Source organism: Pyxicephalus adspersus, chromosome 8 (assembly GCF_032062135.1).
Source record: "Pyxicephalus adspersus chromosome 8, UCB_Pads_2.0, whole genome shotgun sequence".
Lineage (NCBI taxonomy): Eukaryota > Metazoa > Chordata > Amphibia > Anura > Pyxicephalidae > Pyxicephalus > Pyxicephalus adspersus.
This window is the reverse complement of record NC_092865.1, coordinates 19928448-19942985: the sequence shown is the minus strand read 5'-3', so window position 1 is coordinate 19942985 and position 14538 is coordinate 19928448. Positions and strand designations below refer to the sequence as shown.

General features: G+C 39.7%; 1 protein-coding gene across 3 annotated transcripts in view; it reads left to right on the top strand.

Moving 5' to 3' along the window:
* LOC140336536 (rab GTPase-activating protein 1-like) overlaps nucleotides 1-14538 on the top strand; it is a 173029-nt gene that overhangs the window by 118442 nt on the left and 40049 nt on the right. For 2 of the 3 annotated variants that reach the window (XM_072419708.1, XM_072419709.1), the window contains exon 11: nucleotides 137-178. In XM_072419708.1, coding sequence (XP_072275809.1) covers nucleotides 137-178 — 42 coding nt within the window. Of the gene's footprint in view, nucleotides 1-136; nucleotides 179-6775; nucleotides 7382-14538 lie in introns of those variants that run through there. The other variant, XM_072419710.1, reaches the window with a different exon arrangement.

Genomic DNA, 14538 nt, shown 5'->3' with positions numbered 1-14538 from the left:
ATTTGCAACCCTGGTAGAGACTTACTATAATATATGGTAAATAGTAAGATACTGTAAAACCTTTATAAAACGAATGTACAGATAGAATCATTTACATATAATTGAGATAATTTTGTTATCTTTTTTTTCTCCTTAGGGACTGACGATCATCTTCCAGGTGGCACTGGCTCTCCTAAAGGTATGGTAATTCTGTGACTATGATTCTTATTTGTGTGGGGTTTAACAAAATTAAACAAAAATGCTTTATTGCAAACAAACCTAATTCCTTTGATATCAGTCTGTGCCATTTGCTATTTAGACAGCCCACAACTCTGAAACATTGGTGGTTTTTGCTCCCCTGGTGCTATTGGTTGTCTAACATCTACTCGTCTTCATCAATGGAATAGGGTATTTAAAGGCTACTATGCACTGATCAATTATGTTTTGCACATTTTTTTTGCACAGACAACTTTTTGTTTAGGCACAATCATTTCCACACAGTGTGACCTAAATTAATATTGCAAGTAACGCTCAACAAGAAATAGATAGGGCTTTAGGCTGGCCTACCTTGTCGTCAGGTCCAACCTTTTCTGTGCTGATGGCAGGCCAGACCTGCTTGTCAAGAAGAGTTTTTTGAGCTCTCGAAGGGGTTATATTCATCTACCGAAATTTATAGGATAGGATGACATCATTTTAGTTTAACTTCATATAAGCATGCTGGGTTTTGTTCTTTTTTCCTTAAATAAAGTACTCTACAAATCATCCTCTTTTTTTAACTATAAAAATAGTATCATTAGCATTTTTGGCAACCTTTTTTTAACATTTTATTTATTAATCATTAATAACAGGTGAGTGTTGGTCTCTTCTCCTATAACATATATATTGTTTACCAACCCTTAATAATGTTAAAGTTTAGGAAACGAAAAGGAGAAAGCAGAATTCACAACATCGGAGAAACACGTTGGAAATGAGACAACATCACCTTCCATTGTAACCTTTTCCTCATTATAGTATTGTGAATGTCCACCCACCAATTGGGTTTGAGGACCTAAATAGGAGAACTCTGTATAGTACAGGCCAGGTTAATCCATGCTCCTAGTGGGTAACCACATAACATGTACTGATGGATGTAACTCTTTCTTACTAATAGACAAAATATAAATGAAGTGAACTTCATGTTCCATACTTCTTATGTGACAACACACATACATTGATAACTATTTGCCAATATAAACCCCTTCTTTTTCCTTTTTGTTTTAAAATTTTTAATTAAACCTTTTTTAAAACCTGAAAGCATTTTGCATATTTTCTATTTTTTAGTTGTATATTTATGTAAATAATTTATTATCTTGTTGGTATTTTATTAGCTTGGGGGAGAGAGAGAGCAAATCGCCCATTGACACTAGTAGGTGTGTATTAATATAATCAATATAGTCTTGGTAAGGTTGCAGCCTGTCTGCTGCTTATTTAAGACATACATTTTATTGATTTTAATGCAAAAAATCAGTTATCACCTAATATAACATACTAAATACTATGGCCCTGATTTATTAAAGCTCTCCATGATTGTAGAAGATAGACTATCATGGGTTAACCTAGGTATGATTAAAGTACTGTTCTCCCTAGAATTTTTTTTAAGCTCGGTGGGAAGAAGCTGTAGGCGGGTGGTGGCCCATGTATTATGACCCAACTTTTCAGTAACCACACAAAAATAGCTGGGTGGTTACTGATAAGTACCGGGTGGTGTGCCCAGCTAAAAGGGTCTGGATCCTTCTATGGAGGGCTTACAATGGAGGGAACAGTTAGATACAAATGTACTAGAAACTTTGTGCTTATTTTATTGTACTGTTTATTGTTGGTACACACTTGATTTCCTCATTGGATTTCACATCAATTGTTGCCCTGTTTTTTTCAGTAATGGATGGTGTAAGGGTTCTTCTTGTAGTGCCCCCACCAGTAGAAGTAGATTCTACCTAAGACAAAGAATATTGCACACTCAATTGATGGGACTTTTAAAGCCATTTACCAAAATCTATGAAATCATCCATTTTAAAAGACACTTTTATTTGTTAAACCCTTTTAAAAAAAAGAACAATTTAGAAATATTTTTTTTAAATACAAATAAAAATCTCCTGAATAGCATACCCCTTATGTGTATGGGTGTCCACAATTTTTTTTTTCTATGCCTTTCGCCATACTAACTCCGCTTCTTCAGGAAAACAGGCGATCCACAATTAAAGAATATTCACTTAAACACTCATCATAGCATAGTATCAAAAAAAAAACTTAATTTCAAATCGTTTAGCAACTAGTTGATGCATATAAGGTAGCTTACATGAAAAATCCTGAATAAGGACGACCCTCTAGAATCCTTCTTACACAGAATGGTATGAAGATTTGTGGAACAAAATTGTGAAAGAAAGAAATGTGGACACCATGCGCAAAAGGGGTATCCCATTCAGGAGATTTTTTTTTTGTATATGAAATATTTTTATTTCTATATGTTCTTACCTTTTTATAGGATTTAACAAATAAAAGTGTCTTAAAATAGATGATTTCATATATTTTAGTAAATGTCTTTAAAAGTCCCATCAATTGAGTGTTCAATATTCTTTGTCTAAAGCTAGCGGTGTTGCCAGGTTGATTTATAGTTTGGTGATAGCAGCCTCCATATCATACATTTTACCCAAGACTGAAAGAAAATTCTGATGGTGAGGGCCTCACAGTGTCTAAAAGTCTCCAGCAGCCGCAAGAGGACATGAAGAAAAGATGTGTGACTAAGATTGAACTGCAGTGTTGGATCACTGGTCTCCTCTAGCAAAGTGCTGTGATGAGCTAAATATGAAGATGAGCAAAATATGCTCGTAGAGTGCTTTCTCTTTTACCTATGTTAATGGGTAGGTGCAGGTTGGGGAATAGGCATTTACCTGGAGCTGATCTGTAACAAGCAATAAATTAAATTTAAAACAAAACTTACTGACCTCTATAAGATTGGACACTGTAAAGAAATTATTTCCTTGAATTACAAGCAAAAGTATTTGATGACGCCAGCCTCGTTCCATGGCCATTGCCACTTGGCAGCACCAATATTTTTTTTAAGTTGCCTGTAAGGGTGGTAATCTAATTATTGTAAGAAGGGGTATTCAACCCACCGATTACCAATGAAGAAGCATTATCCCCACTGATTCCCAATCAATTTGTTTTCCCCAAAATTCTAACTCCTAATATCCCTGTATACAATACAAGCAACAGCATTCTCCCTAGTGGAAGCTCTCCTGCCTACTTAGTACTACAAATTTCAGCATTCCCAGTTCCTGTACTGATCGCTACATCCCACACTAAATGAAGATTACCTTTAGAAATAATGCAATATTGAAAACAATGTACATCATCCATAATATAAGTCCTCTGTTCAGTGTGAATGGGAATGTGTTTGATAGTATTGTATAAAGTTTAATGAGGAACCTCTTCTGCAGATTACACATTTTTATTTTTCAGTGTAGTGTAGCCCGATGAAGCCATTTTGTATGCGAGCCAGCCTGTGCTAGCACATTGACCTGATTTTACCTCTGCTGAGAAAATGCATGCAGTGTATCCAATCTGATGATAATGCTTTGTAGTGTAAGGAGTTTCCTGTTTTGTCTTGCATGCATAACTGACAAGACTACAGCTGCAGATTCATCAGCAATCTTCATGTGGAGCCGAGGAAAAGTACTTCAGACTTGTTTCCCTTTAGAGAGCTGTAAGCTTGATCATTTCATCTCATTGAGTGAATTTTCATTTCTGGTGCCATGTTAGGCTAAGCCAATTTCTCTGCTATTAGGAGCAATCCTGCCTGATATGCTTTTCATGTCTCTCTTCTCTCAGTGCCATAATTTCATCAGAGCAGCTCCAGGGCACAGATATGACTGTAAAGCACAGCACTTATCTCCCAGTATGGCCTAAAACTAGGTTGTGTGTGTGAGAGTAATGAGCTGAACAGTGCTGATAAATCACCTTGTTGCTGACTGTCCAATATTAGTTCCCCAGGAGGAAGAAAACACAGCAAGATGTGTTTAAGGTAAATGAGGGGTGCAGAGCAGTACTGTAATACCACACATTACTCTAGAGGCCTGCGATCACAAGAATTGTTTGATTACATGTCCCACTTTAGTTTTAAAATGTGTATTCTATATACCTTATATTAATATAGAATAAACTTTAGACTCTTTCCTATGATTGGTTCATATTCTTTTGATTTAGGACCATTTTTTTATTTGTTGCCCTGAGGAGTCTTTTAATTTTACATCAGTCACAAAGTGAATTATGAATGGCTTGTTCTATCTAGACACATATCGCTATCTCTACACAAATACATAGAGATTTCAGTTGTTTTTTTTTCCAGCCCTAAAATCACACATATTGCAAACACTAAAACTTTTGTTATTTGACAGATTGGATGTAATAGTATTGTTACAACTTGTTTTACCATGAAAATATTCATTTCTATGGTAATACATTTTTTATCATCATGGTCATTTGAAAGGTCAACTAAGGTGCATGGTTAGTGTTAGGGATAAACCTAGGGTTAGGTTTAGATTAAGGCTAAATATGTGTATAATTTAAGGCTTTATACAGGTTATACAGGCTTTATTAAGGCTAAATATGTTTAAAAGTTTGATTTATTTATTTTTTTATTTTTGCTCAGGAGTTTATATCAAATACAGAAAAGTTTTTCCTGCAAAAGATGTATGATGCCAGAAAAAAAGAACCCAAAACTAAACAGCCAATTTTCCAAAGCCTGGGAACAGAACAACGTATTTTTATATTTGATTGATTAGTCCAATTGATTTGTTATTGATTGAAGCACTGTGCAGAGGGAGTGTGCTGCTGACAGTAGTAAAAACACATTTATGACTGCATAGCAAAAAAAAAGGAAAGGCCTTGTTTGGGCCATAAGGTGAACCAGTAGGACAATTAAAGAAAGACAACAGAAAAAGCTGGGGTTTGTTGGCAAAATGAAACCATGTATTAAATTGTCATACAATGTTATAAATTATCCACAATCATGGTAAAAGAAACAATCAACACCACACAGTGTTACTAAGTAATATAGATCGCCATCTCCCAGTTTAGTTTCACTGGGGGATTCTACCTAATCACTATACAGAGGCAGCTAGATATTGTTGTAAATGATTATGCACAACGTCTCAATTCTGACGCGTTTCGCTGTTAGGCTTCCTCAGGGGACATGGTGAGAATGCTATATCGTTGAATATTAGGCTTTGAAAGGTTTAATACCTATGGTTTCCATAGAATTACTGTCCTGATAGTCAAGGCAGTCTCTGGTATGCTGCTGCCAGGTTACAAGTAATAAATGAATCAGTAAGACAGGTTGAAGCAGTACAAAGTGGCACCCTAGTCCTTTCCCTGCTTAACTTTAAATGACCTCTACAACTCCCCAGATACACTGAATGCCTGGCTGCTGTTGAATGCCAGGTATAATACCTGCTCTTAATGCTGAGAGTTCACTCTGACCCCTTTTGTGTGGTCCTAGTGTCTTATTACTTTGATGAACAACCCTACATTGTTCTCCTGAAAAATGATAGGTAATCTCTATGGTGCCAACAAGTATGTAGTGTTTTTAAGATGTGACCCGTGTAAGTACAGTCTTTGTACAGTAGAGCTTAGTCAGTTGTTAGGTTGTATTCATGCTCTAACCATACGCATGCTAATAGGGAAATAAACAAGGGCCAGAGATGAGCTTAGCAATCTGCTTTAATTATTTCTATCTAGACATAGGCTGTTGGAGGGACAAGACTGATAGGTAATAATTGCAACATAACAAAATCAAGTCACCTTCCCTAAAAGACAGGGCTGTGCTGTGTGGCAGACTTTTGTATATCTCAGAACTGGATAAGCAGACATGATAATACCTTGCTAACGATTAAGCTTCCATATTTGTATAGCTGTTTTCCTGGTCTGCAGCTTTAAAAATATATTGGAAATCTATCTTTAAATCAAAATGTAAAAGAAAACTTTAAAGCATGCAGAAAAGGATGGAAACATTGACACGCCCGTATTTCTACTAAGCTTAAAAATTCATAACTGGTCAAAAAAAAAAAAAACGTTCCACACGTTTTTTTGAGATTTGTTAAAAATAAAAAAATGTCATATCGAATGATCATATTAAAGTGTACATGGACACCATGAGCAGATTCGAGAAAAGCATTCTGTATTGCCAAGCAGCCTGTTATATCTGTGAGGTTGGCAGGATTCTGTAGAACAGCAGATGTGCTCACAAGACTGAGGATAATCGTTTCCTTACATGGCAAATTGGGTGTCTCACACTAGAGGACGCTATCATTTGACTTCAGCCCTGCCACCTGCTTGTATTAAACATTCCTAGCACTTTATACCTCATCCTGTAATCTTCTGACAAAGTATAAATGCCAGTATTGTAAACATAAGCAGGATTTCCATCACCATCTATCTGACCTAGAGCAATCTGTCTGCAAATGTTGGTGGAGAGCATGGCAACCCCAAGAACGGCATTGACCAGTCATCTTCTAACTAAAATAACTGTTTGCAGAAAAGGGGGATAAAGTAGGAGATATGATTTGCCCACTAATATAAAATAGTGAATTGATTGCACCTCCTTCTGTTTCCAGTTTACCAACGGTGGAATTAAAATAAGGACAGGTTGAAAAAAAAAAGGGCTGGGATTATTTAAGGAGACAGGGAAGCTGTGAAAATCAGGGTGTGGATGATATGTGTTAGAGGCTTTTCTATTGGTTTCTGATTACGGCATCCTTTAGCAGGCATCCTCCCTCCATCCTCGCTCATTCACCTCCCTTTTCCCTCCTTCATTACTGATTCATGATGAGAGGCAGTAGCAGCAGCAGCTTCGGTGGATGCAGTGATCTCATCGCTTGTTCCTGCAGCCCCAACCAAGCACACACATCTAGCAGATGGGCCTGACATTACCTCTCTGCATTCGCTAAGATTCTACTAAGATGAACCTAGAATAACCGTGCCTTTATGTTGGGTGTAGATGCGTCAGTATGCACCTGTGTTGGGCTTCTTAACGGATGTCTGGTTGTGCTTTTTCCTAAGATGATTTCCATGTGCAGTGGGGCACACTGGCATTGCCTACATGACAAGCATTGACTCTATGCACCACCATACCAGTTCACTTGCTAGCATTCCTTCCTGGGCTCAAAAAGGTTAGGGGAGGGGGTTCCAAAAAACCCCCATGGAGGAGAGAATACCTTTTACCCCATCAGCCCCCAAGCTTTCCCCTCCTGTAAAAAAGTCACAGGAAATTCAGGATGAGAAGAGCAACTTTGTCAATGAGTACGCCTGTCGCGTCCTGGAGCTGCTGGGAATGGGGCATCGCTTGTTTGTACCCCGACTTCTGGCGGTGAGAGACTTGTTGCATCGTCATTCTACCCCGGGGAGGGAACACGGGATCTGCATGTCTTTTTCCTGCATGAGCTTTGTCATATGTGAGCCGCGTTGTGTGTGCACTTTTCTGTTTGCAAAAAGCAGTGGAATCAGCTTTGTCAACTGTGTCCTGTCCAACTGTTGCATCCCAGGATCGTGTGTCCTTGACTCATAAAACCATGGATTCACTCATATGGGGGAATGGGGTTCTAGGAGATGAGAACAAGAGATTATTCTTAATAGGGGGGTTATTGACCTAACCTTACACATATATGTGGTCTAGGTGCAGTGTATAAAATGATGCATATTTCTAGGTGGGAATGAATTTCTTACTACACTAGCCTGCCATTTTCTTAGTGTAGATACTATACACCTCTTTCTACAGTCTTTCCTCAACATAAACAGGAGGGAAATGGGATTGCCCAATGGCCTTGTTGATCTTTTAGGTCTCTTACGTGACCAAGGCATTGACCTACATTTTTATTATAGTGCAAAAGTGACTATTTTAATAACATTTTAAGGTTTTTTAAAGACCTTTACTGAAAAAACAACAGTTTTTGCTAGTTAGAAACATACAACATCTCATTAAAAAAAGTGCCTATAGTGACTGTAGCAAACACTCAGAATTTTAGTTTTTTGACCTGCAGTTGAATATGACTGCTATAAAATAACCAGTCAATGTGAGGAAACTCATAAACTTTGTTTTTGAATATTTGTTAGATGTGTATAATAGTACGGACAGGGTGTAATAACTTTCTTGTTATATTGTATTGTTATGGCTAGACTAGGTTTGGATTGCAGAAACTTATTGCCACAGTTCCAGGGATTATGTTATGGGATGGGTTTTGTATGTTTTCAATGTTTACAAAAAATGTGGAGAAAAAGAAATGATAAAGGGTTATCCGTTTTGTATAGATGTATATATTTGTTGTTTGTCATTTGTACTGTGTTTTAATAAAAGTAAATTTACATGAAGAAGGACCGGGACATATTGCTAAATACAATACATATTTCTGATCAGTATAATCTACATCTGTGAACAATAGTTTGTTTGGCTAATGTTTACCGAACCATAAAATTTTACATTACCAATTTAACAAGGGGAAATGACCAACTTATTTGAAATACCTGCATGTAAAATGGACGAATTTCTTTATCCTGCAGCCAAAATTGTCATTCAATTATTACAGTATATAGAGAAATATTGGTTGGAATACAAAGGGCAAGCATAGATGTTACAAGCAACATGTCACAGCTTTGCCTACCAAGAAAAATAAGGAGCTGCTTAAGGCTACGTACACACGTTGGATGTGTCTTGTCCAATAATCGCCTCAGGGCTGGTGTGTACAGCTCTTGTCGTTCACGGATCCGCCCTGGCAGATCCACAAATGCCGACCAATCGTAATGAAAGTGAAGGGGAGAGAGCGCAGCGCAGGTGCCACTCCATCGTTCTCCCCCTTCCTTCTCCATGGAGCAGAACGGCACTGTATGTACAGTGCTCGTTCATGCATCGTGCAGTCTTTTGTGGTTGGAAAGGATCAGCAATTATTGCACGCGTGTACCCAGCCTAAGGTAATCGCTTTAAAAACTTCACAGGGAGGTATCACAAAAAATTCATTAACACATCTTTTCCATTGCCTATAAAATATTATTATGGTGCATTCCACTTTTAGTACCATGGGACTTGTTTGATACACAGTGCTTAGGCCAACTAAATATCTTCCTCAAAATAGGAACTAAACTTGGTGGGCAGTGAGGATCTGCTATAGTCACCAAGTATGCACGGTATATGCCGCCCTGCGTCATTTACAGGTCCAGGACCTGTCATTGTTGCGTCCTCAGAAGGAACCATCTTCACCACCAGCTCCACAGCGGACTTCCATGAAGATGGCAACCCTCATCAGCTATTGGATAGCCAATCAGGATTTAACTCCTGCACATGTGGTTGTCTCTGTCTGCAGCACCACCATACATAGCTCCACACTACACAACGCAGGCATATCATTGGCCGCACATAGCTTCACCATTTTTTTCTTTAGTATTTACCGTATTTTTCGGACCATAAGACGCACTTTTTTTCCTCCTAAAGTGGGGGGAAAATCAGGGTGCGTCTTATGGTCCGAATGCAGAGGTACAGGGGCATATTTTTTTACTTACCTGTGTCCCCGCCGGTCCTCTGTCTGTTTTCCTCCTGTGTTCCAGCGTGCGGCACTTGTGCCCGCCCACGAAGGCGGTGCCGATTGATTTGATGAATGCTGATCGGCGCCGCCTTCGTGGGCGGGCACAAGTGCCGCACGCTGGAACACAGGGGAACACAGAGGAGGAACACAGACACTGGCTGCTGTCAGCCTCTGTCTGTTTTCCTCCTGTGTTCCCCTGTGTTCCAGCGTGGGGCACTTGTGCCCGCCCACGAAGGCGGCGCCGATCAGCATTCATCAAATCAATCGGCGCCGCCTTCGTGGGCGGGCACAAGTGCCCCACGCTGGAACACAGGGGAACACAGGAGGAAAACAGACAGAGGCTGACAGCAGCCAGTGTCTGTGTTCCTCCTCCAAAAGCTTTCTACTCTGTCCCAAGAGCAAAGTGAGTACATTTTGAGAATTTTTACTTTCTACCTTTATCTATTTCACATCTGCCACATAGCCAGGGATGTTTCCAGTTCCCAGAATGATTTTTTTCCCTCGGTTACACTTTGGGAGTGCCCACTCCATTCTGTTCCCCCATACAATATTCTTGCTTTGCTAGTCACTGAACATGCTTTGTGATGTGTAGGAGGTCGGGATAAAGCAGAATTAGGGCACACAGGAGGAAAACAGACAGAGGCTGACAGCAGCCAGTGTCTGTGTTCCTCCTCTGTGTTCCCCTGTGTCCCAGCGTGCGGCACTTGTGCCCGCCCATGAAGGCAGCGCCGATTGATTTGATGAATGCCGATCAGCGCCGCCTTCATGGGCGGGCACAAGTGCCGCACGCTGGATCTCAGGGGAAATCAAATGAATTTTTTTTTCTTGTTTTCCCGTGCGGAAAACCTGGTGCGTCCTATAGTCCGGAGCGTCTAATGGTCTGAAAAATACGGTACTTTTAACTTTTTTGTACTTTTAACTTATTTTGCTTTCTGCTAAATTAGCCTTCTTGTTTGAAGATGAACTTAGCCTAAATATAAAAAAATTGTGAGCAGACAGGCACAGGTGATGCCCCTTTGTTAATAAATAAACTTACCTATCTATTTGAAAATTCATAAAGGAACTTGTCTCTCCTTAACCCTTCACCTGCGCCAACAATTTTGCCCATGCCTCTTCTGTTATCTTCCATCTTGATTGGCCAGAGTAGTTCAGTCATTCTCCAGCTACGCCGGCATCTAACTGTACAGTAGAAAGAGAAATGTGAACAGGCAGATTAGTTTGTTTAATGTAGTAGGGGCATGGCATGTCCCTTTTGCATTAAACAAAAACTGCCTGTTTACAATTTTCAAAAGGTTAGGTTTAGTTTTTGCTTTAATTTTACTTAATAGGCCCCATATTTGTTTATTTTTCTTATTACACACAGAATCCATTTTCAGTAGTATAAAATAGGAAATAAAAGTAGTTGGCTTGTTTTATGGAGGCAGAAACCAGCTCCCTAACTCATCACAGCTTCTCAATGTGGTAATGTTGCAAGGTTTATTCTAAGGGGTATGTTTTTAAATAATTTCACCTAAGATCCACCCAACTTTTACCCCAAATGTACACTTTTTTAGAAGTATTAGTTAATATTAAAAACAAAGATACATGCTATGTTTTATGATGAGGCTAAACACAGCAGTCCCAAATCATGCAGAGATGCTAATAAGTACCCAGGATCAGTGGGGCTTGGAAGGTCAGGATTACACTAAAAGGTTATGAATCCAGCAAGAGGAAACTGAGTTGCTATGTCAGCAAGAAGGGACATTTCTTTATACATAGGTTTAGTTTCTCATTTAACACTGCACTGCAAAGGCAATTACACTACCTGCTGGCTGCAGAGATATTGGTTTGACTCAGCAGGGTGGGCATTCTGGATTGGTCTGCTTCAGAGAAAATGTTGCGCTCTTTGCAACATGCTGCTTAGACTTAAAACTTTGTGCTACACCTGTGGCTGAACGTGACCCACAATAAAAAGAAGCCATGTAAAAACAGCCTTTTCCAATACACATAACTATAAGGTTAAAGATAAACCTTTATTGGGTTATAAAAGTCAAGTTTTTTGAGTAAGGGTTAGTTCAGACAGGTGGCGGTGTGGTTAGCTTATCCTCATACGTGTGAAGCGCTACATGTAGCCTCTTAGCTGCAGCTGCCCATGGAAAATAATTGGGGGTGACATTGAGCAGTTCAGTACCACCTGCCTGCTGTAACATGTTCAAACACTGATACATTAAGAATTAGTGCAGCTATTGAGGTGGCCAAGTTGCTAGCAAGGAGCTGCTTTTCATATTTGTTGTCTAAAGAAGTGCTTAAGCTTACAGAAATAAAAGGGGCCATTGTGCGTGTGCACACTAAAATGAAAAGTTGACAGGGCTATTTTTAGGAGAAAGGAGTTATGGTGTTAGGCAGGACAGTACAGGGATGATAACTTGAATGGAAAAGATTAGTATTTGAAGTGTCATAAGTATGGAGACTGTCTTGGAAGGGCTCTTTTTAAAAATACTAGAAGCCTGGCTATTCTTGAATTATATCATAAGTTATATATAGGTCACATACCTTCAACAAGCATACTCTAAATGAGCATCAGGAAAGTGTCAAAACTCCTTTTCTCTATACGTATTCCAGGTCAACAATTTAGACAGCCCTTTTTTGTTAAAGCATCAGAAATACAGCGGGGGAATTGGTAAAGTTATAAGTTGGCAACTAAGGAGACATCATGTCCTACCCAATAAATACCGTAGTTAGTATGTCCTCTATATAATGCTACATCTGCAAAAATTAGATTTCTCTTTTTAACCATATGGATGAAAATGATTGATAAATTATAACTGCACTTTGACAACAATGGATGTCAGAAGTGCAGATTGATCACTATAGTGTGTCATCTCCACTCTGTACAATACACCCACAAAGTAGCAGTGAGGGAAGAAATGAGTACTGAAACTCCATTTATTAGTCCAGGTTATTTCATGGTAAAATGCTATCATAATGACCAAGGAGAAAAATGGTCCTTGAATCTATTTGTCCATGACCATGGATAAGAGATACAGACTTTCTGCAAATTCATACTTATCTTATTGACATTGGAAAGGTCTACCCATATATATTCTCCATCCTCAATAATGTAAATAATAGAAAATGTGCGTGACTACTAGCAGTCTTAAAGAGAATCAAATTACATTATATGCTTCTAGAACACTGAATTAGGCTATGTATAGACAGATGGATAAATTGTTGTTTTTTTCTAGTGTTTTGCTGTTTGGAAAACATAGCAGGTTACCTATTCCACCAATCCTTTATCAAACCCCAAAAAGTCCTCTTAAATTAACATAAGCTGGTTTAGCACATATTGGTGTAGTCAAGACACACTCGATTCTGGAGGAAGACCCTTATATAGATAGAGATAAGCTTTTTAATGTAGAAAAGTTAAATCTGCAACCAGCAATATTTTCTGGACCAATCCTGTGATCACCGCCTACTCTCTATTGGTCAGGATCGCCTCTGAACATCACTTTGTCTGCCCTGGCCTAACACAGTGTGATTTTCTAGAATAGGACCCTTGGTAGGATTCCTTGTAATCCTCAGAGTCATCATGGCAAGGGTATCCATATGGCAGCTTCACTACCAGATCAGCATTTTACTGGATATTGAAACCAGGTAAAGTATTAAAGCACCAACGCTTGCATCCTTAAACAGTTCATTTTCAGAATAAAATGAATGCAGTGCCTGTAAAAGTACTCATTTAAAATACTTTCTTTACCCACTGTCTGCATTACCAATGTATGCTCGGTTTCAGGGCTACACTTTCCTGAGGAATCTTCTGTAGCTGACACATCCAAGGGTGTTAGATGTGTGGTCCCCTATAAATTCTGTGGTTTTACTTGCTGACCTCTCTACCAGAGGTCGCCAAACTTTTCAGGCCCGTGGACCACTAAAATTACCAGCTCCCGACCGCGCATGCGCGGGGAGCCGGGTGTCACTGAAAGGGGAACAAACCTCCCCCAAAGTGAGGTCATTATGACATAACCCCATCCACTCTCCCATCGCAGATCTGAGGCTGCAGTGGGAGAGTGGGCGGATTGTGTGCAGGGACTCAGCCCGTCCACTTCCCTAAGCCTGGGAACTGCTCAGGGGACATGGTCCGCTGCTCTGACCAGTGGGTCCCCCCAGTGGGGTCCTTCTCCTGACCCCGCTTGGGCATGCACCGACCAGAGCCGCGGACCCCCAAAGTTTTTGGCGATCGCTGCTTTATACTACAAGAGAGAGTACTGACATAAAGCCTGGCAGAAGGAACTACAGTACTTAATAGGAGGCAATGCATCCAGTAAACCCAGATGTATGTTGGATGCAGAAGATTATTTGTCCACATTAGTAAGTAAAGATTAGCTTCTGATCACCTGATCTTTGCTTTCTAATGAGGTTTACAGGTAGTCCCCGGGTTAAGAACATCTGATGTACAGACACCTCCTAGATACGAACCGGGCTTTCCTGCTTGCTCCGGTGAAGAATGGAGGCTTTAAGGTAAGAGGGGGCAGTTTGCGTGACTTGCAGAAGAAATCTTTTGCTAAACACAGCTGAGGTTGTGGGAGATCTTAGGGGCTGAGTTCTTTCTGCAGCCCCTTGTAACTCTTTAATGACCAAGACAAACTCTGCAGTTGTTTCTTTTTGCATATCAAAGCACAGCTTGGTCCAGAAGTTAATGAATGTCAAGGCTCCACAAAGATTTTTTTTTTTGCTTTGTTTGTTATTTTATACTGTAACTGACACCATGCTGCCTAATAATATGTTGAGACAAGCATCTGTCCTAATTGCATTTTTTAAAATAATGTACTTCTGTGGACTGATCCTGAGTCGGCTCCATGTGGTCACAGGCTTTCAACACTTTAATTAGCGTGTTCCAGGGACATCTGTCCAGCTCTCACCCGCATCACATCGGCGGACCCAGCAACATCATAGATGGGTCCCACCGTGAAATCCA